Source organism: Loxodonta africana, chromosome 16 (genome assembly GCF_030014295.1).
Source record: "Loxodonta africana isolate mLoxAfr1 chromosome 16, mLoxAfr1.hap2, whole genome shotgun sequence".
In the NCBI taxonomy this organism is placed as follows: domain Eukaryota; kingdom Metazoa; phylum Chordata; class Mammalia; order Proboscidea; family Elephantidae; genus Loxodonta; species Loxodonta africana.
The window spans coordinates 27,720,720-27,744,519 of record NC_087357.1 but is presented as its reverse complement, the minus strand read 5'-3'; the positions used below and the strand labels follow the sequence as shown (position 1 = coordinate 27,744,519).

Sequence of the window (23,800 nt, the reverse complement as noted above, 5' to 3'; positions counted from 1 at the left end):
TGCTCCAGGCATAATCCATTTCCCAGATTCATACTGGGTGTCCTCAACCATAAAACCTGCTTGATTAACATCTAACAGTGGCTTTGCTACTATTCCCCTGCCTGAGCTACATAAGGGCAGGGGTCATCAGGATCTTTAGGGTACCCACATTAGTACCAGGTCCTGTTATACCCTGTTTTGGCTTGGGTACAGAGCCAAGAAGGAGGCTTTGCTTTCCATGTAGTTTAGCAGAACTGTTTTCTCCTATATTTTCAAATGAGTTCTGGTCTTGCTCAATCTATTATATTTAAGGGCATTTTGCTGGACACACTTTTTTTTTTTTTTTCTAGGCCTTTTATGATCACCCTGGGAAAACTGGAATTTCTTCATGTTTTGAAGACAATATACTTTGCTGCAGTCAGCTAACTGCCTTCTTTTATAGTCATTTATCTTCCTTTCATTGATGCTATGATGCTCAGGAATCAGACCATATGCATGTGAAATAGCAGGGATCATCCTAAATAATCGAAACATTATCTCAGTGTAAGACAAGAACCTCCACATACTCTCTGAGAGTCTTTGATACTCTCAGATGTTAAATCCATTAACCCGCTTCTCTTTCTGTTTAAAATCAGTTTTATTTCACAAATATTTTCACTCTATTGTGAGAGAGGAAATATTGGGTAACAGCAACCATCACAGGAGGAAATTGCCCTTTAACACAGTAACAGGTTCAAAACACCTCTTGCAAGAATCTTCTGGAATCTGACTGGATGAGATTTTTGTTAAGGTGTTGAGAACACCACTATTCACTTGCATGCTTTCTTTTCCAAGGTACATGGCCGGATCTGAAGTCCTTTGCATATATCAACTCTTTCACACATTTGATATGTTTCCAGGAGGGAAAGGCAGGGATATTTGAATGGGACAGGTTCAGAAGGAAGAAACAGGGATGCATGGAGCTGAACCTTGCTGGGCAGGTTGCAGCTTGGTCAGTGTGCGTGGAAGCTGGCATGCTTGCAAGTGTACAAAGCTGATGAAGAGATGGTGAACTTGTGAGAATGCAGGGGCAGGGTTGGTGGAGGTTAGGCCAGTATTTACGAAATTTCAGAATTAATGTCCAGAATGTAACAACATGTTTGGGGAAGAAAAAGTGGGAGCAGTTGGGTAATTTGGGGATCGGAAGAAAGAGATTCAAAGACATCAACAGATCATGACCACACATGGATGGCAATCAAATGGAATAGCAAGACAATAAGTAACAGGATTCCATTTTCTACCTAGGTTGGGACAGGTGTAGGGAAAGCTGCAAGGGGAAGCAGCCACGGTGGGAAGAGATGAGAAGGTAGGAAAGGTCCATTTCTGACATGCTTGCCTCCCTGCCTGCCTTTGTTTCTTCCCTGTTCTACCTGCAGACATGGATTTCCACCTCACTTCTTTGTCCCTGTGGCGGCACAAAATGAAGAAAGTAGCCTGTGGCCACTCCTGAACCAACAGAGCTACCCCAGTCAACTGAGAAGGGAAATGGCAATAGGGAAATTAGACCAGAGAAACAGCTCAGGGTTTCAAACTCCTGTGCATGTCTTTGTGTCTTATGAAATGGGCTGGGGTGGCTAATCCACCCATCAGCCAGTAGTGCTAAAATAGCTGTTAAACCTAGAGCCAAGAATACTTCCAAAAATACATGCAGATTTCCTTGGCCTATATATGTTATGAATTTTCTACAAACACGACCGATCAGAAAAAAAGAGAGAAGAAGAAGAAAGGGGGAGGGGAGTGTTTTCCATTAAAATAGAGCACCTGTACACTGCCCCTCCCAACATGTTCTCAAATTATTGTCCACATGCACAGGCTTAAAGCTAAAAACCCTTGTTGTCTGTGTCTGAAGCATTAAAAAGTCCCGATGCAGTGCGTGTTTGTTTGTTTTTGGATTTTGATTGTTTTTATTTTATTTTTTTGTTTGTTTGTTTTTTACTGGCGTCCTCCATTCAAACATTTACATAGGTAGGGATTTCTTTTGTGCTTTGATTCTCAGCAACTATGGAAATATTTCCTGGCAAAATAGGAAACAGAACAACAAAGGAAAGAAAAAAAAAAAAAAAGTTAGTGGTCATGAAGGATGATGCACTCGACAAGAGGGAAATTCTCTCCTGATCAGCAGGTCGCCTGTAGTCTTTGGGGGCTTTCCTTAAATTGCAAAGTGTGCCCCTGTAGATCCCTGCTTTGGCGTTGAAGGCGGAGTGGCGTGTCTTGCTCTTTGCAATCGGAGAGATGAGTCACCCGGTTGAGTAGAAGGGGAGGGAGGGGAGGGTAAAGCTACTCTCCTAAGAGAAAACGTGTAACACTTACTCATTTAATGACACTGGAAATGGAAAGGTGTCAGAGACTTTGCAGTGTGCTGCGAGATCTTCCTGGTGAAGGAGGGATTGCTACATTAATGAAGTCAACAGCGGCTGTACTTTATGCCCCATGGAAATGGATTGAGAACCAGATGACCCAAAAAGATGCACTTAGAAGCTTTAGAAGTGAATAGCCAGGGTGAACGCTTCTCTGGACCCAAAGACAGAAAAGCCTTTTTCTGTTTCACCTGAAGCAATTATGCATTTGTCACCCTGTCTACCCAAATAAAAGAAAGCGTGCTGCGAAAATCGGACACCAGATGTGGCTGCAGTTGTTATTATTACCTATGATACGAGCCAGTCATTGCATTTAAATTTCCCCTTAATACAGCCACAGACCTTTCCCATATCCATTTAAAGAGAGGGTAATATTTCCATTTAGGTACTCATTTTTTCTCCCAAGTAACAGATTAAAAATCTTATGAAAGGGCCTTTTAGGTGGTTGGCATTATCACATTAGAATGAAGCATGAATGATTACATACAAATCTATCATTGTAGTCGGCAATGCAGGGTCTGAAAAAACCAAAACCAAACTCACTGCTGTCGAGTCGATTCTGACTCATAGTGACCCTACAGGACAGAGTAGAACTGCCCCATAGAGTTTCCAAGGAGCACCTGGTAGATTCGAACTGCCAACCTCTTGGTTAGCAGCCATAGCACTTAACCACTACACCACCAGGGTTTCCATGCAGGGTCTAGATGAGAATATTTACAGCTTCAACTCCTGATGCCACAGACAGGAGGAACCAAAGAGAGAAAATGATCAGCAATGGTGGCTCCATGAACTTGTCTAACTTTCTGGAAAATGTCCTTTGTAACAAAAGGTAGGACTTGGCAATTAAACCTCAGACTCTCCATACCTAGTTGTTGGACTCTCATGCTTACTTCACAGGCAGAGAGTGAGCTCTATTTTTATTTCTGATAAGGGATGGGCAAAAAAGAAGAAAACATTTGCCAATCTGCCCTGTAACAGACTGACCCTCCAATGGTCTCTCTCAGGGCGTTTTACTCCCTGGGTGTTTGGCAAACTTTGTCTCTTGTGCTCAAATTCTCAGGTTCCATGTTTCCAGGGGGACAGTTTCTAGACTACTGCTAGATTAAAAAAAGAAAATTCTGAGGGTCATCAGGCTGGCCACTCTCATAATATTACTTCTCGTCTGGGTCCTGGAGCAATGTGCCCTCTGTAGAACTGTCTCAATTTGTGGCCGCCATGTCTTGTTTTGACCATTACGAACCTGTTGCTCACATCCTGCCCGACCCTCGGGTCTACCAGCTCCAGCCTTTGAGGCCTCTCCTTCTCGCATATTGTTAGAGCAAATACATTGCTCTTTGCCAACGAACATTCGAAGCTCAATGGTTTAGCAAGGGTTTTTGCCAAAGGAGGAATAAACTAATGACAAAGGAGCAAGAAGGGTTTTTTTTTGTTTGTTTGTTTTCTTTCCAGTGGAAGGAAGCAGGGAAAGAGGCATCTTAGCAGTTTCTCTCAGGGGTGTTAGAGCAGAAGAAAGTGGTTACATTAAGCCAGAAAGGGGTTAGAGAGAGATTCAGCCAGTGACTACTACTGAAGCTGAACAGCTTACAGCTACCGGGAATCATTTACCTATGTGCTGGGACTCCACCTTCTCATCTAAGAGCTGGCCAGGCCTCCTTAGTTGAGTCTGAGGGGTATTGGGCCTGCTTTCAGTGTGACTGAATGGACTGATCATCTCTTGTTCTTTCTCATTCTGCATCTGGGCATAAACATTAATGCCCGGGATCTTCCTAAAACATTAACAGAAACCGTCACTACGGTGCACAGAAGAGGCACGTCACTGTGACGTGTGCTTCTGCACCTGTCAGGGAGCAACAGGGGAGCCGTGGGCAGGGGGGAGGGGAAGGCACGCACCTTTTGAACTTGTAGATGACGAACACTGCCAGCCCCACAAACACCACTGAGAGCAGCATCAGCATGGCTGATCCACTGTGGGTTGGAGTGAGGTCCACCAGCGGGGCTAGGGGAAAAAACAAGGCAAGGTCATGAGCAGAGACTCTGGCAGGTGAGACTCCAGGAGGGGACCACACTGCTTACACACAGGCATGGTGAACCCCAGGGACCTGTCTGGGGATGTACATGCAAGATCATGTCACATGGGGGATGTGTGCATATACCCAAGCCTGTCCCACTCCTTGGAATGCTCCATCACACTATTCAAGCAGTACAGCGGAGAAACTGAAGCACAGACCTTGGAGTCAGACTGAGTGGATTCAAGCCCTGCTCTACCACTTGCTGGCTGTGGGACCCCAGGCACGTTGCTTGACCATAACTTGTCGCCATCGAGTCAATTCTGACTCGTAGTGACCCTATATGACAGAGTAGAACTGCCCCATAGGGTTTCCAAGGCTGTAAACCTTTATGGAAGTAGACCGCCACACCTTTCTCCCATGGAGTGGCTGGTGGGTTCAAATCCCTGACCTTCTGGTTAGAAGCCAAGAGCTTAACCACTGTACTACCAGGGCTCCTTTCTTGACCATAATGTGCCTTAATGCGGTGCAATGAAAATAATAATACCATATACCTTATTGGGTTGTTATGAGGATTAAATGAGGTAACGCATGTAAAACAATGAGAACAGTGCTCAGCTGCTAACCAGAAAGTCAGTGGTTGGAACTCACCAGTCACTTCATGGAAGAAAGATGATGTTGCAGCCTGCTTCTGTAAAGATTTTTAGCCTTGGAAATCCTGTGGGGCAGTCCTACCCTGTCCTATACGGTTGCTATGAGTCAGGATCGACTCGATGACAATGGGTTTATAAGTATTAGCTTTAATTGTTACTGCTTGTATTACTGGAGCCCTGGTGGTGCAGTAGTTAAGAGCTCGGTTATTATTAATCAATATTTACAATAATATTTATATTAATAATATGTACAATATGTATATTTATATTTGTTAATTTAATATTTATAATACCTACATTTATATTTTTATAATAATAATATAGTACTTATTATTATTATTAAACGTTCCCATACTCTGAGGGCAAACTCTTCCCAATAAGCAATGCAGATAATCAATAAAACCGCCACTGAGAATTTTTTAAAGAATTATCTTATCCATTCTCCCTCACTATTACCCCAGCAATCCTCACGTGAGAGAAAGAACTGGAGAGTGATGGAACTTGTTTGTCTTTGCACACAAGAAACCGATGGCTACGTGAATACTTTAAAAGGGAAGTCACTTCTCTGATGCTGGAGGGGTGTGTGTAACTGGAGCTGTCTCTGGGCTCCTTGTCAGTAAGCTCTGACCTCTCCGATACAGCGAGTTCTCCTCCGCAAGCTCTCATCTCCTCAGACTGAGAGACCTGGGCCGTCATAGAGTCTCCATCCCTGACTTCCCCCTCAGAATGCAGCTCTGGAGAATGTGTCTTTCCACCTCTAACCTTCCCTGATATCAGGGTCAAACCTGTTGTGCTTGTAATGATTTTTTTTGCAATTAATTTCCACCCTCTTGAAAACTGACATTTTCCAAATAGAGCATAGCTCAAGCATAAAAGACCAGCCACCTGTACCTCTAGGAAGCTTGGATGCTGACCTTTACCATCCATCAATTTAAGCAAAGCCTGACACCCAGAGATGTGGATGACCTTTGAGTACCATTTCCTGTGGCCTTTCTTTGCTGAGAGCTAAGAGGGCAACATTCTCGTCACCCGGGTACAAAAGTTCAAAAATAAGCAACTATAATACTGATGGTCTCAGACAAGACTCACAGCTGCTTCTGCTCCATCTGGCTTCTGGAGGATGACATCCCATGTGGTAACCACTACTGGGAAGCATAGTCCCTATAACCACATACATTTGGTGAAAAACAAAAATCAAGCCTTCTCTCTCAGCAAATAAGCTTCGTCATTTTAGTTGAATCAGCTTTTGGAAGGCGCTGACATTAAAGACCCCCTGCTCTTCTCTCTCTCTGTAAGCCAGGCAGCTCTGAAGCTGTGAAGTGCAAGCATAAGAGTCTGTGTGAGCCGAATTCCACTGCAGTGGAATACCCAGGGCAAATTTGCTTCCGGTTGAAATTAGAAAATAAAGGTCGCTTTCACTTACTTAGGCAAACACAACACCATCGACCCAGGAGTCCAGAAGTACCTCACAACTCATTCATGTTGTATTTGGTAAGATGTCATTGGGGGAAAGAGAACATCTTCTGTTTGTCACAGGCTTTATTGCAATTGATTTTCACAAACGTAAGGCAGGGACTATGAACGCCAATGAACAGATACAAACAGTGAAATTCTGATTGCTTAATGACAGTCTAAAGGTCTCAGAACTAATAAACAGAAAACTAGGACTTCAGTCCAAGTCATCTTTCCCTTTCTCTCTTACACGTATACACACACACACCCCACACCCACACTTTCTGCATACTTAATCCTGGGCTAATTTTGGCGGGAGATATCAATATTTCAAGAGCAATTCCTGAGGCTGGGATTAGGGCTAAGACTATAGCACAAGAAAGCAAGTGACAAGTGACACAAGTTGAACCACTAAGTTTTAAAAGGAGCAGTTAGAATCACGGCTCGCGCACTCTTAAACTTGGATGATGTGTACCTATATCTATGTGTGTGTATAAATATGTATACATAGACACCATATATAAAAAAAAAAAGATGTGAAAATATCTAGAGAAATGGACCCTTGGGCACCCATCACTCAGCTTCAACAACCATCAACTCATGGCCAATGTTATTTTGCCTCTACCACTACTCCATCTCTCCCGTCTCCAACTGCCACCACTGGCCTATTTTGGAGAAAATATTACATATCATTTCATCTGTAACTCTAAAAGGTTTAAAGCATCTCTTTGTTAACATTATTATAATACCATTATCACACCTAAATAAATAATAATGAAATGTATTTTGAAGGTTATCTTCTAAACCCTTAATTTCACAGGGAACAAATTGAGGCCCAGAGAGATTCGGTCAGAGACAGGAATAAAGCCAAACATCTAACTACTAACTAAATGTTTTTAGAATACCAGCGCTACAGAGAAACCAAGAATACTGAGCTTGCTTGAAAGGGCTGGCATTTGAAATAAATGCAAAAACTAAAAGAGAGGAAATTGCAGTGGCTAGGTTCTTAGTAACAGGGAAAGCAACCCCCACCCTACCACCACCACCCGCAGGCCAACCTCCAATCCTCCCACCTACACAAATGGACTATCTTTCCCGTCTCTCCCCTGCTTCCTCTCCTCTCTCTCCGTATCACAAGGTAAACCTACCTTTCAGTTCTACATCATTCACACTTGAATCACTATTCCTAAACAAGCACTTTAATACTGTTAAATACTTGGCATAATATTTTGGGAAAATAAGCTTCCATATTCCAAGTTCCAAATGTGTGTTATTTGTCCCCCTCCAAATGTGTGTTATTCATCCCCCTCCCCGGCCTTTCATCTGTCAGTCACTTCTCGGAGTCCCACAAGCTGGCAGGCAGGAAGCAGCATGCCAGCAGGGGCATGAGATTGAGCAACACTGCCCTCTGTGTCCCTTAGGTGGCTTTGGCTTACGATCTGTGCCTGAATATAAATGGATCTATTGTTGCTCCACACAACAGCAGCTGCACATCTTAGTTTGCCCAACATTTAGGTGTGTTTTGCTGAGGAATGGAAACTTGTGATAAATGGGCTTTCGCTTGTTGTATGGAATTAGCATAAATTAATCCCTCTCCAATTTCAGCCTAAACAAGGAAGACGTGTGGGGAAAAGTGCTGAGCAGTTTATTTGCCATTATTCATGCACAGAGGAAAACGTGAATACACGCAGTACTCCAAGTGACTCGACATACCTAATCTTGGGCGCTGGTACACATAGTTTCTAAAGTCTTATGAGAAACTCAGAAATGCATAGAATTATAATGTAATATAATTATATTATATAATTATAATATATGGTTACAGTAATAATAGCAGTCTGCTTGTAAAAAGTACCTTATATGTTATTGTTAGTTGCCAGTTATTGTTGTTAGTAGCTACTGAGTCTATATATAAACCCATTGCCATCAAGTCGATTCTGACTCATAGCGACCCTATAGGACAGAGTAGAACTGCCCATAGGGTTTCCAAGGAGTTGCTGGTGGATTCGAACTATGGACCCTTTGATTAGCAGTTGAATGCTTCACTACTGCATGCTCACAGGTTGTGTGTATGGGCCAATAAACATCATGATAAATGGAGAAAAAAATTGAATTTGTCAACAACTTCATTCTATTTGGATCAAAATCAACATCCGTAGAAGTAGCAGTCAAGAAATCAAATGACTTATTTGAGCGGGCAAATCTGTTGCAAAAGACCTCTAATGTTTTAAATAGCAAAGATGTCACTCTGACCACTAAGGTGCACCTTACCCAAACCATGGTCTTTTCAATTGTCTCATATGCACGCAAAAGCTGATAATTTAAAAAAAAAAAAAAAGAGAGAGAGAGAAATAATTGATGCATTCAAAGTATGGTGTTGGTGAAGAATATTGAATATATTGTGGACTGCCAAAAGAATGAACAAATCAGACTTAGAAGAAATACAACGAGGACGCTCCTTAGAAGTGAGTATGGTGAGACTTCAACTTGCTTACTTTGGACACATCATCAAGAAAGACTAGTCACTAGAGAAGGACATCATATCTGGAAAAGCTGAGGGCCAACAAAACGAGAGAAACCTTCAGTGAGATGAGCTGACACAACAGTCACAACGATGAAATAAAAAAAATACTAACGATACTGAAGATGGTGCTAAACCAGGCAACATTTTGTCCTGTTATACATAAGGTTACCACGAGTCAGAGCTGACTTGATGGCAGCTAACAACAGGTTGTGTGTATGAAGACAACTTTAAAATCTATATTTGGGATTAAGTAACTGATATGGTTCCATTTTAGAATCCGATCCTGACTCTGACACTTACGGGATAAGTGACTTAAACTGAACATCAATTTCCTCATCTGCAAAATGGAGATAAAACTAGTGCTTGTCTTAGAAAGCTGTGAGAATAAAATGAGATGGAGTTTGTAAGGCCTTGGTATAGAATCTGGCATATAGTCCATGCCCAATAAATTCAGCATTGTCAGTGTTATTGCTACCATATGTCTGAAACGGTTTTCTATAGAAAATAAGTCCTGAGAGATGACAAAAGAGTTCCATGGTCAAATAATTTTGGGGAGCAGTACTCGCTGCATTTCGATCTTGAAGATTCACATGCACACTAGTACATTATAGGTTTACAGAAGTTCTGCAGGAAAGAAACACATTTAACTTTACCACAGAATTCCATAAACTTACTTGACCACAGATTCTTTGCAGAACTAGGTCCCACACAATAAGCTTTAGCAAACGGTTCACCCTGAGCAATACGTTCCTGCCACTTTGCCCCTTTGCTTGGTTTATTTCCAAGTTCTAAAGTCAATAACATGGTGACATCATCTGGTAATGCCCTGCAGAAAGCCCTTTTTGCTGTCTTATGTCTACTCTTATTCTACTGAAGGGTCTCTCTTAAAGAGCTTCTGGTTGCACTATGACACTGAAACTTGAAGTCTCCTTCCTACATTTTTCATCCACACGTTAGTGCTGTCAGGAAGTTGCAGAAGCAAGTTCGCTATACCTGGATTTTTTTTTTTCCCCTCTCCTGATTCCAAAACAGATCTATGATAGGCTTTAGTTACATGCCCTGAATATCTGAATATCCTGAAACCCATATAGTCTGAAGTCTTTTTTTGTGGAGATTAAGTAATACGGGAATAGCAGAGAGAGAGAGCTTACCTAGGGTACAGAAAGAATAAGTGGATGGAAAGGCTTTCATTTATAGAGCACCTTCACCTGGCCAATGAGTCTTCCCTCCGGTTCAAATTCAGACTCAATTAGGAGAGCCCTAAGGAGCACTCTTCCTCACGGAGATAAAGCCACGATCTTAAAGGCCAGGTGGGGTGAGAATTCCCAGGGAAGGCTCTGATGACTAGCATTAAATCCTGTTGCTGGATTTAAAGTGAGGATGAGTCTTGAGGAACATCCAGCCACAGGGAGTTCAGGTTGGGCTGCCAAGTAGAGACAACAATGGATACCTCAAAGACTAAACTCTATCACAGTATTTGATAGTATTTGATAGAGAAGGATGCCTTTTGATTTACAGGGTTTAAAAGACAAGAGGGATCCTGGTTACCATGCAAAGTATTTCTCAAAACTCAGTAACAGAATACCTGCATCAGAATTACCTGGAGCACTGTGAAAATGTTGTTACCTAGGCTTCACTCCAGAAAGAATACATTAGTCTCTGAGACCTGGTCCCAGAAATTTGTATATTTAACAAGCTACACAGGTGATTATTATGCACACTAGTCTGAGAATACTACATGATAGGCCCCACCTGCTCTCACTCACATGCCATCCAGTCCTTATCTTTAGGGTGTGCCTGAACTTTCTTGATTTTCTCCTGTTTACTAAAACAAAACAAAGCAGAAAAAGCAAAACTAAAAACACACTTCTTGGCCCCTTTTATGAGCTCAGGGAATCGTAAATAAAATGGTGAAGAAATAATCTGTTAGATGTTAAAGAACAACCTCATTGCTGGCCACTGGTAGATTTATGGAAGTACCACATTCTTTTAATCACATCGTGGGGCGGGATTATGTTTAGCTCTCTCTCAGCACCTGTTATTACTTATTGTTAACACCATAGTGACTTAATAACTATCAAAAGTCTGCATATCTGTGAAATAACCTAATTACAGAGGGGAAAAAAATATTTTGGGAAAAAATAGAGGGAAGGAAAAATACCGCCAGCATGACTTTACTCACAAAAGACTTGTAAACGACGACTGTGTAGATAATAAGGCAACCAGGCACTAAAGAGACAGAAAAATGTATTGGCTGTGGAAGAATTTCACTAGTACTAATTTCATTCCTAAGTGGAAAATGTTATTGCAACAATTTATTTCACTTTACAGTTCAGAGCTCCACATTGTCTGTTTGCCATCTGCATCTATAATGCGTGGCTTAGATTATATTGTCTTTTCTAAAGCTTCTTGACTAATGCTAATTTAGCCTTCAAGTGGAAAGTGTCTTTCTTCACATAAAATTGTAGGGTAGAATTCATGATGTATTCATGACCTAGGCTGAGTTCTAAGTTCCTTATTCCTTCCCACATTCACTCAAAAAAATATTCAACTGAAGCCTGGAAATATTCACTCTCCAATAGCTCTGTGGATAATACTTGTTTTATTACACCTGCAAAAGTAATTGAACCAGTCAGCCACAACCATAGGGACCAAGATAACACAAGGTAGCAGTTTTATGAAAAACTCACCCATACCCTTGACAAAGAACAGTCTTCCTAAACTTAGCAATTTGAACAAGACAACTGCTAGACGGATGGAGAAGGTGGGAGAGGGGTGGCTGTGTTAGGTATTTACTTATTTATTTTGGCTTCACTGAGATTTTATCTTCCTTTGAGAAATATTAACATTTCACATGTTTTATCATTTCTTATTGTTGTTAGCGGCCATCGAGTCGAATCAGACTCGTGGCGACCCATGTGTGCAGAGTAAAAAATGCTTCATAGGGTTTCTAAGGCTGCGACCTGTCAAAAGCAGATTGCCAGGCTTGTCTTCTAACATGCCTCTAGGTAGGTTCGAACTGCCAACGTTTCAGCTAGTAGTCTAGCATTTAACCATTAGTGACACTCAGGGACTCTGTTCTATCATATGTCTCCAAAATTCTAAAAGAACAGTGACCCAGTGGAGGAGCTAAGTAGAACAGCATCTTGATTCTGAAATATGTGCAGAAATTCAGTGAGATGTGGATGGATCATTCTCTGCTCATAGTAGCATATTAATAGCATCTACATAACAGCATTTGTTTAACTTTCAGAAAACTCATAGTTATTCAATTACATCTGCCACTAAGATTCCAGTTCACTTTAATAATTTTTCATCAGCTTCATGGCCTCAGCTCCTGGCTAGCCTTTGCCATTCATCCAGATTATGGATATAGTAGATCCCGAATTCAGAGGCATGCTTCATTTTTTCCCTTTACTCCCACTGCTGTCTACCCATTCTGTCAATTAGGTTAGCTCCAAATATGCGGAGAAATTAGATTTTAATGTTTATTACTAATTTCCTCCTACACTTAATATCACAGGCCCTTCTGATTTAATTCATGCCTCTGTTTTTGTGGATGCCTTGAGTTGTAAATCAGTTTTATTGCTGGAGATAGGCATGCACCTCTCCTTGTTATGCAGATGGGTTTCTATCTGTGGAGTGCTTCAAAACAGTGGTTGTTGAGACTGAAGGGGCTGGCTATCTAGCATTGTTCTGAGAACTTGTTAAAAATACAGATTCCCGGATATCACCCCGGAGATTCGGAACCAGGACGTATGCAGTGAAGCCTTAAAGATCTGTAGTTTAAAAAGCTTCTTAGTTAACTGCAATAAAGGGTCAGGTTTAAGAATAACTGCTTTATAGCAAGGATCTTCTACACTGAACTGGGGAGAGTTATTCAACTACAGAGTAGGGTTTCACTTATCTCCAATGGTTTGATGGAACCAATCGCCCCTAGGTCTTTTAGTCCATCTGTGCAGAAGTCCTACCGTCCAAGTTTCAGTTCATTTATCCAGTAAATAACTCTTAAGAAGTGCAAATAATCCCTAAAGAGTTGTTTGTAATTTATTATGGGTTAATCCGGAGTGCCTGGGTGTTGCAAATGGTTAACGCGTTCTTGGCTGCTAACTGAAACGCTGGCAGTTCTAGTTCACCCAGAGATGTCTCAAAGAAAAGATGGGTGATATACTCGTGCAAAATCAGCCATCGAAAACCCTATGGAGGACAAAACAGTTCTACTACTCTGACACACATGGGTCTCCACAAGTCAGAATCGACTCAACAGCAACTTGTTTTGGGATTAATCTAGTTAGGCTTTTATGCTGTCAAATAAAATGATGGTGTTGCTCCTTACTTTCTCAGTCTGTAACGTCTATTTTCATGTAGTCCCTAATCTAGTCTACCATAGTAGAATCAAGTTTTTAAGCTGCTCTCCCTAATTCCCCCAAATGTAACAATTAAATTTATGATCATGGGTGTTCATATGAGCAAAGGTATGGAGTTTGATGGAGCTTGGGAGATTTGTACCAGCAAGTAGGGCTTTAATTTACCACCTGCTGGCTGGTTCCCCTCATCTCTCTTTATACTGTACCCAGTTGCTTTTCCTCTCTCTCAGCTTCTGCAATCAGCTCCATGCCTAGGATACATCATAGTTTAATATAGTCTGTTTCTGCTCTTCTCACTTGAGCTTCAATTCCTATTCAACTTCCTGATGGGATTTTCCCTTACATATTTTATGACATCAGACTCAACACAAGCCACAAAACTGATGGTCTCTGACAACCAAGAAAGAGGCTCCCCCTCATAGGTCTCCATCTCCATCAAATAAATTGTTATCTCTTGCCACTTGTGTTGAAAACTTGTGTATAAATGCTTTGTTAAAAAATAGAAAGGATTATTGACTGTCCTCCAAACCTGTTATTTAAAAATTCCTTTGCTCAGACCCTTCTTCCCTTTCCCATGTTTATTATACTTTTAAATCCCAGACCAGCATTAATAAACGTTTCCTCACTAGCATGCATGGATGGTGGACAGCAAAGATTATAATATACTGGCATGCTTTCTTTCTCTGAATTTTATCCATCTCTTTCTGTTCATAATTTTATTTTTCATTAAATATACCAAGACAGGAATATTTGAGGGCACATCTCTAGGTGAGGCATCACTTTGCACGTAGACCACACACAGTCACCTTGTTGCACCTTTGCTTGACACAGCCCCTCAATCTAGCATGCTTATTTTCTTGCTTTTTAGTGAACTCCTTTCTATTTAACATTAAGGTTCATCTTTTATTGAGCTTTCTGCATGAAATATATTTTTTTATTCTCTTCATTTAGAATTAATAAAGGGTTGTGAAGCTAGCATTTGCTCCTCCAGTCTAGCCAGAATGGAGTAAGGGTCCTAATTCATCTCCTTCCACTTCATGAACCATAGTTTTAAAGAAATAACCGCAAAGTGAGGCATACAGTTGAGTAGTAAGAAGATAAATCTGAAATGTCCTTGCTTTTCAGTAAATTCCAAGTTGCTGGGTCAATGGGAAAACTGTGGGATTTTAGGGATATTTTCTGAATGACTTACACCTGCCTTTCTACAGTTATCTATAGAGATTTAATGGTCTGCATTCTGATTCTAAGCTTTCCTGTTTGCCTGGCTGGGAAAACTCTCTCTAAAATGATGTCATAGCTATTAAAATATCTGAGACAGAAGGCCAGGGTAAAAGCGTGGTTGAGAGGGAAGGCCAGGGAAAGGAGACCCTCTGGCTGACATCACAAAAGCTATGAAGAAGGTCTGGGCAGTTTGATAAAGTGAGTGAGGATGGCAAAACCTAAGGTGTGTGACCCTGAGCTCCACCAGGAGTGAGGCTGATCTCTGATACTAAAAACACTCTTGAAAGTGAGCCAAATAGTAAAATAGTACCTAATAAGTTATACTTGCTTCAGTCTATTTCAGTAACAATCATCTTTGCAGTCCTAACAGCAGTGGAGACAATATAAAAATACGATTAGCCCTGCCCTCAAGAAGTTAAATCGGAGAGATGATGATGATTCTCATCATACCAAACAGATGAAGATTTAAAAATCCTTAGAGTTCACATGAGAGCAAGATGGTATCCAGACAAGGGTCTCTGGAAAGACTTCATGCTAATGTTGGGCATAGAGCTGAGCCTTAAAGCCCAAACAGACTTGGGAGATGGAGAGAGGTGTAAAAGGGGGGAGAAATACTCCAATCAGGAATAGCATGAGCAAAGGTACACGTCAGTCAAAACACCAGTGCTTCCAATCCAATGGCCAACTGCCTTTTCCAACTCTCTGGGTTGTTTTGCAATATCATAGCCTGTGTGTGCTACACGTGGAGGCCAGATGAGGTCCTAAGAGCCAAAGGGAGCCACCTTCAACTTTCTTGATAACATGCCTCTCAGTCTCTATTAATATGCTATTTCAAATACCTTCCTTCCACAAAGAGAATTTCAAAATGATAGCTGTCAGAAGTGTTAGGTCTACAAGTGGAATTGCACAGAAACCAAGAAGCACAGAAATGGCTGAGAACAAACCAATAACTCTGTTCAAAGTTTAGGTCAGCTTAGATACCAAAGATAATTCCCAAACAGAACATGTGGTGGGAAACACACTAAATCCAGTCTCTAGTGACTTCCAGGTATCTGGAAATGCTTACCTTAAGATCACACAAAAGCAAACAGGGAATGGAATTTGAAAACCAAAATAAGAACAGTAAATTCCTAAATGGAGACAGTGCTTTTTCCTTGGAGACAAACCAAATTATGCATTGCCTCTCTCGCCAGCAACATACTCTGGCTCAAACATTTTTAAAAGAAGGCTGCTGAACATCTGCTGAGCAATTAATGGAATGCAGCAGTGTGCCATAATAGTCCCAGGGAAGATATTAGCAATCCTGCTTATGAGACATCAAATGTTGCAAACAGTGGTCCTTTGTTTTTTGTTTTCTTCTTTTTTTTTTCCCTCCTGCCTGCAGGGAGGATGAGAGGAAAGGAAAGGAAGTTGAGGTAGAAGCTTTGCATCAAATACTCTTCCTCACTGTTTATTCTTTTCCACAGGTGTTCTCCTCCCCACCTTCCTGGCCACCCAAATATGTATGCATTAATATTAACTTAGTAAAAGCAATTGTGGCAAGTGTTTCAAATCACCTATCCCCCACCCAAAGTGCCAAGTTTTCTATATGTGAAAGAAGAACCCCCCTCCACTGTCTTTGAAAGACATAGAATCTTCTACCCTGTTAAAAGGGTTTTTTAAAAAATCCCATATCATATAAGAAAAAAAAAAAACAAATCCATTGCCATTGAGTCGATTCTGACTCATAGCAACCTATAGATAGGGCTAATTTAGAAGTAATCTCCAACTTAAAACTGATCCCTCATATTTTTTACTTCCTCATCAGAATCACTGGAGACCTCCAGTCTTGACATATACACCTTGTCTTTTGTATCTGAAAGTCATTCTGGCCCAGACTGGCTTTACCCTTGTGGACACTACCAGTTCTAACTCTATTATGACAAACATGACCAAGATCAATACAGCAAAGGTTCCTAAGACTCGGTTGTTGTGTTGTTAGCCCTTGATATTCTCTTCCTTCACACTTCACATTGGAGCCAATTATTCATATATAAGTCTACATCTACTCCAGTTGCTATGCCAGTTGATCAAGTTTAGAATTAATTGTATCAACAAAAAGCTCTACTATAAGATCTAACAGGGAAGAACCCTGAACAGACACAAAGATTTGAAGCCAAAGCATTCTCTCGCTTTTTCCATATTAGCCCAGTCTAAGATCGGGTTTTTGGCTGGTCCTGCATTTTGTTGTCTTCTTGGTAACATGGCATCAAACATATCTATGTCGTGGGAACTCTCCTTCAAATGCCAGTGTGCTTATCTGGGCTCCCAGCAACATATCTCCTTTTGCTAGCCCTTCTTCCCAAGGACCTGAGTTCTGCTGCCCAAGTTTCCAACCTTGGAAGGGACTATGAGCATGAACGTTATTTTTTCAGGTCTTCCTAACTTTGCAGTATTCCTTGCCTTCTGGAGGTTACAGCTGTGGGATTAACTTCTCATGGTTATTGGGAATGGACCTTTCTGCCCACATGGGACTATGGATACCGTGACTGCCCTTACTTTGTCAGTTCTCCTGGCTGAGCCACTGGTTAGTTTCAGCTAATTACCCACTTTGTTGGTCCTTGTCTTTCAGCTTGGAGACCTGTGGGCACAGCGGTTAAGAGCTCAGCTGCTAACCAAAAGGGTGGCATTTCTAATCCACCAGTCACTCCTTGGAAACCATATGTGGCAGTTCTACTCTATCCTATAGGGTTGCTATGAGTTGGAATTGACTCATGGATTTGGTGTTTTGGTATTTTTCAGCTTAGTCCTGGCACTAAACCAGTTGCCATTATCTCAACAATCACTCTCTTTGCTCTTACACTTCCTCATTTTCTTCATATTGCTTTCGTCAACAATACAATTCAGGAAGTAGTGTCTGTTATATTGCTTCCGGCTTAGCTTTCCCACAGCGACGGAAGCTTTATAAAGTCAAGGATCCTGTCCCCGGTGCTAAGGACAGTCCTGGATCTGGGTAGGCAGGCCCTCAATAAATGTCTGTTCAATGGATGAATTAGAACAACAAGCTTCTGAATGGTACATCAGCTCTACTGAGTCCTACTTGGTCTTGAGAGTCATCTTCTCAAGTGACACTCTGAATTGATCACCCAAAATTCACTGCTGTCAAGTTGATTCTGACTCACGGTCACCCTTAGGACAGAGTAGAACTGTACCATAGGATTTCAGAGGCTGTAGTCATTACAGAAGCAGGCTGCGACATCTTTCTCCCATAGAGTAGCTGGTGGGTTCAAACAGCTGACCTTTTTGTTAGCAGCCAAGTGCTTTACCACTGTGCCACCAGGGCTCCTTGAATCAGTCACAGCTCTGCTCAAATGTCTAGATGGCTTCCCAGAGACAACTAAACTCACCCTGGCATATTCCCACACTTCCCCTTCATACCCCATGCTCAGGAACAGTAACTTAAATATTTATTTAAGGCAGTGGGATCTTCGTAAATAAAATCTATGAAACTCCAATGAAGTAAAAAGATAAAGTACGAGTAGAACAGAGGCCATCAGCCAGCCTACTGGGTGTTCCTCTAGACAAAGGGACAGGAGTCCCCAGGAATCCAGAGAGTAGAGCTAGAAACTGCTGCTCATTGTCCCCACTGAATCAGCGTTCCCAGAGCCATTGGGGCTTTCCAGTTCAGTCCTGGTGCTTTGATTCTTGGAACAATCTCCTGAGCTCATTCCTATCCACACTTTGAGGTCCATCCCAAAGACTATCTACTCCATGAAGTCTTCCTGTATCATTTTAACTGTATACAAGTTCTTTCTGCTTTAACTTTCTTATACAACTTTGATTATTAGTAATAAAAACAGTAAAAATATATATATAGTAGCTTACTGTGTGTCAGGCACTATTCAAAGGGCTTTACCTAAATTAACTCAATCCTCAAAAAATCCCATTGGCATAGGAGCTATTGCCATCTCTGAAAGGAGCCCTGGTGGTGCAGTGGACAAGCACTTGACTACTAACCAAAAGTCAGTGGTCTGAACTCACTAGCCGCTCCAGGGTAGAAAGATGTGACAGTCTGCTTCCATAAAGATTAAAAAAAAAATAAAGCCTTGGAAACCCTATGAGGTAGCTGTACTCTGTCCTGTAGGGTGCTATAAGTTAGAAGCTACTTGAGAGCAATGGGTGGATTGCCATCTGTATTTTCCAGATGAGGAAATGGAGGCACACAGAAGTCAAGTCTCTTCTCTAGGTTTATAGGATGAGTAAGTGATGAAGTTAACATTGAAATCAATGGTCTGGCTGCAAAATCCAAGGGCTTAAATACTGTGTCGCCTCTCTATGCAAGCATTTATGCATCTTACTTACTGACTGAGTCACACTGTTCCCTCAACTGTTCATTCCTCTTCCCCACCCGCACACAGAGCACAATCACAACTGTGTTACTGCTAAACTTCCCTATACTGCAACCAGATTACAAACTCTTTGAGGGCAAAGGGTATTTCTCACTGGCCTCTGTACTCCATGCAACACCTAGCACCATATGCTGCAAAAATAAGTACTTGAAAAATACTTACTGCTAAATTAATTTTTAATGTGCCATGATAATATCTACTTGTACATGTTTGGAATGACCTTCATCATCATTGAAGCCTCACCATAACCTTAGAGGATTTTTACCTGCCTTTTACAGGTGAAGAGACAGAAAAATCAGTTGAGATTAAGAAATTTGCAGGATTATGAACAATTTGAAGATCAGCTCCTGGCTATGGCCCTGAGTAACTCCTAAATCCTTGCTATTTCCACTGCAGTACTTTATCTTAAATAATACTTGGTAACAAATTCCAAGAACATGAATGATTTGAAAACAGGGCTTTGTAGAAAGACCTGAAAAAAATATATAAGGTTAACTTTTTTCAAGATCTCTGTTGTGATGAAAGAAGCTATCACTCAGTCATTTGAACAACATATATTTAGGTGATTCACTGATGGTTTTTACCAAGGACTAAGCGAGAAAGTCACCTTATTCTGTTTCCTATGTGGGTTCTCATTAAGGGAGAGATGCCAACCAAGGGGACCTCCAAGAACTGATGCCTGATTTCCGATTAGCAATGGCACTATCTAGCCTTGCTTATCTGGAAGTAAACAGGAATTTGGATCTCCCTTTGCCAGAGACATGAGCCAGAACCCAGGCACGTGGAAACTGACCTGCTGTTAAGTGAGCTGCGTGGACAAGGACTTGGACCCCGGGCTTCAGCTCAAAGTGCACCGAGTTTTGGTTGAGTTTGTGGACCAGTAGTTCTGATATCTGAAAAAAAGAGGTGTCATATTTAGTGCCACCAATACTGTCATCCATATCTGTGAATGTGCTGAGACATATTTCTGTGATTACCAAGGTATCCCAGTATTATAGCTGTGGATGGTATAAATGAGTTTTATGTGATTTTGAAGATTTTTTATTCCAAAATATGCAGATATGATTATTTTAAAGCATGACCAGTCTTTACAACCTAACTGATACAAAATAAGATATACTGTTAGTAAATCAAATAATTTCTACTCTTTTCATAAAATTACCCTGTATATCTCAGAAAAGTCGCCTCTAGTTTTTTTGAGAAAGCATTGGTTATACATAAGGATTTAAAAGAACTAGGTATATACATTTCATATATTCTGATGGAGTCACATACATTCCTTTTACTTCTCTTTTTAATTGTTGAGAATATACACAACAAAATATATACCAATTCAACAATTTCTATCTTTTACTTAATAGTAAAAGAAAAAAAAAAAAAGCCAGTTGTGTTAAGTCATTTCCAACTCAAGGCAACCCCATGTGTGTCAGAGTCAATCTATGCTTCATAGGATTTTCAATGGCTGATTTTTCGGAAGTAGATTGCCAAGTCTTTCCTCCTAGGTGACTCTGGGTGGACACTCGAACTGCCAACCTTTCAGTTATCATAGGGGTGTTTAACCAATCGTGCCATTCAGGGACAGTTAATAGTAGCCTCCATCTTGTTCGTCTTTGTGCTGCCCTTCCCTCCCTTAAACTATGCCTGTGGCTTTCACAAAATAGGTATTTCATGAATATTTTTGAATGGCAAATATAGTTCTGCTAAAATGATAATTTATGATAAAATAGCTGAAGCAAAATACAACCTCAACTTAAGTAATGAATTGGCTAATTTTTGTTTTAATGCTTATGGACATTAGCTAAACTGATCTTCAGGCTGACATATGTGTGCGGGACAGACCCATAGAACTCTGGGTCACAGAATACTTAACCCCAAACATGGGGCCAAGAACCTTGTTTGGATAGTAAATGTGTAAAGTTAAGGTTTTACAGACAAGGAAAACTGTTCACTTGTTTAAAGTAGAAAACAAAGCCCAGTGTGCTCTGTTTTGTTTATATTTCTGAGGAATTTCTGAAAATCTATGAGGAAAACCACACTCCTATTATTTTTATCTTGTCTCCTTGATTTATCTTTAATAGTCTAGTCATCAATTGAATATATAAGTGTTATTTAAGTCTAATTATCTGCTTTCTGACATTATTCACCTGATTAAAATTCACAATTCTTTTCCTTTCTATTTAGGCCAAATGACATCTTTGACCCCTTCATCAATGAAGCAGGGGCTGATGGCTTGTTCTGAAGCTGACAGTCTCTTGCAGAAGCCCCTGATTGGTAATGGAATGGAACTGCCCTGGAGATGAACTTCTTTGCTGAACAACAGGAACCTGGCATGACCAGCAGTGACCCATGCTCGAACACCTGGAATCCAGTGCGAGCTCAGCCTCTCAAATGCTGTCATTTGGCAAGCGATGCAGGAAAAAACAAGACTGATGAAACTCTGTTGAAAATACCTTTATTCTCTATCTTAGTCTACTCTTTTTCATAGGTACTGGGAATCTCCCAGGGGAGTTTCAAAGTGCTCTACAGAGCTCATTGCCATCAAAATGGCTCAGGTTTACAAGAAGTGTGAATTTCCAACACAGACTGTGTAAAATAGTTTTCCTCTGTGTGTACTAAAGTGTCACAATGCTTTACCTTATTTTATCTTACTCTTATCATTCAGTTGGTAGGGTCTTTATAGAAATCTGAGAGTAGATTCTTTTTAGTAGAAGTCAATTGGAAAGTTTTTGGCTATGAAATAGACAGGCACACATACCATACATACATATATACATGTATACACATTAAACATGAATATATATGTAAAATATATATGTAATTATATATAATATACTGTACATGTAAAATGCATACATATATATGTATTTACTTGTGTGTATATATGTGTGTGTGTGTGCACATATATATATAGAAAACCCACCGCCGTCGAGTCAATTCTGACTCATAGCAACCCTATAGGACAGAGTGGAACTGCCCAATAGGGTTTCCAAGGAGCGCCTGGTAGATTTGAACTGCCCAGCTTTTGGTTAGTAGCCAATCTTTTAACCACAACACCAGCAGGGTTTCCATATATATATATGTTTTCATATATATATATATATGGAAACCCTGGTGGCATGGTGGTTAAGTGCTACAGCTGCTAACGAAAAGGTGGGCAGTTTGAATCCACTAGCTGCTCCTTGAAAACCCTATGGGGCAGCTCTTTCCATCCTATAGGGTCCCTATGAGTCAGACCTGACTCAACAGCAATGGGTTTGGTTTTTGGGTTTTTATTTGCGAAAAATAGTTTTACTCAGAATGAAAAACCTGTCTTGCCAGAAGCAATTAAGGAATTGTCCTGTTCAGCAAAGTTCATCATGTGGACAAAATGGAAGAATGAATTTGCCAGAGAGAAATTCCCTTTTTCACCCAGTTAAAGTGATATTTATTTCTTGTCCGAGAATATTTTTTCCTCAACTGAGAGATGCAAATAACTAAACCAGAAACAGAGTTCATCAAAACCACACACTTCTAATTTATAATCTCCAGGAGAGTCCCCTGTGAAAATAATTAACTTCCCAGATTTGTTTTGGTTTATAACATTGCTTCACTGGCTTTATCTGTATCATTTACAAAATTAGGCAGGCTATGCAAAAATAATCTGGTAATATAAAATATTTTTCATGTATTTAGCTTGCATCAAAGGACATGCAATAAAGAACATGTACTTTGTGGGAAAGAAATTATATACAAGAAAGAAAACTAAATGAAATTTACATTGCAAACATGATTAATTTCAATCAGAACCATGTACTTCCCTACGCAAATAAATGAGTATGAGATTGTGTTGACAGATTTTGACAATATTCTAATTGTTTTCCATGCCACTTGAAGGGTTTATCCAGGATTATTTTCATCAGACTATGAGTTGTTACATATATTTGTAAGAACATTATACATGCACTGAATACTTTAATTGGTAGAGTTACTTATTTCTTACTGTTTTTTCCAACAAAGCATGTCTTAGGTGTTAGTGCTGCTCTCTCCATGGAAGAGAACATGGTGCTTCAAGGCGACATACCTAAGTTTACTTAGTTTGCCAATATTTGAACAGTTGAGACTAGACTTTGGCTTTGTTTCACTCCTAATCCTAGGACATTCTCATTAAAAACACGTTCCTTTATCCAGTTCACAAAAAGAGAGAGCAAAAGATATGTGGTCTAGTTCAGTAGGGTAGAAGATGAAAAAAAAAAAAAAGTAGCATTCATTAATTATGCCGGTATCTCTTGTTCATCTGTGAAGGACACAGATTATAATGCCAGCCACGTGTCAGCTAATCAATATAAATTACAGGAACAGGCAATTCCTAACACAATCCCCAGGATTACCAAATTTTGTTCACCAGAATTTGTAATGTTTGGGAGGGTCTTTATGTAACTAAGAGAGGTGTAGGATAAAGGGCAATCTATAGAAAAAGTGTGCTAACAGCCCACATGAGAAGAACACAGACTCGCCTGATAAAGACTCCAGTGAAATGTGTGATTACTGGGACATTTAAACTACTGAAACAAGTAGATTTTATTTATTTTTCTGTTTCATTCCAGTGAAGAGTGCGTTGTCTCGACAAATATCATTTATCCTTTGTACTCAACATCCCTCATTTGCTGCACTCCTACACAGTCCATTTTCTATTCTCCTTCAGCTAAATAAAGGAGCCCTGGTGGCACAGTAGGGCCCTGGTTGCACTGTGGTTAAAGAGCTTGGCTGCTAACTAAAAGGTTGGCAGTTCGAATCCACCAGGTGCTCCCTGGAAACCCTATGGGGCAGTTCTACTT

The 23,800-nt window shown here is 40.5% G+C and overlaps 1 protein-coding gene across 4 annotated transcripts in view; it reads right to left on the bottom strand.

Moving 5' to 3' along the window:
- Positions 1-23,800, bottom strand: part of SORCS1 (sortilin related VPS10 domain containing receptor 1) — a 579,047-nt gene that overhangs the window by 1,086 nt on the left and 554,161 nt on the right. The window contains exons 24-27 of one of the 4 annotated variants that reach the window (XM_003409127.3): positions 19,780-19,879; positions 4,266-4,371; positions 3,981-4,141; positions 1,968-2,032 (exon numbers count right to left, since the gene is read on the bottom strand). In XM_003409127.3, coding sequence (XP_003409175.1) covers positions 1,968-2,032; positions 3,981-4,141; positions 4,266-4,371; positions 19,780-19,879 — 432 coding nt within the window. Of the gene's footprint in view, positions 1-1,967; positions 2,033-2,167; positions 2,304-3,980; positions 4,142-4,265; positions 4,372-19,779; positions 19,880-23,800 lie in introns of those variants that run through there. The other 3 variants (XM_064269343.1, XM_003409128.3, XM_010588998.2) reach the window with 3 other exon arrangements.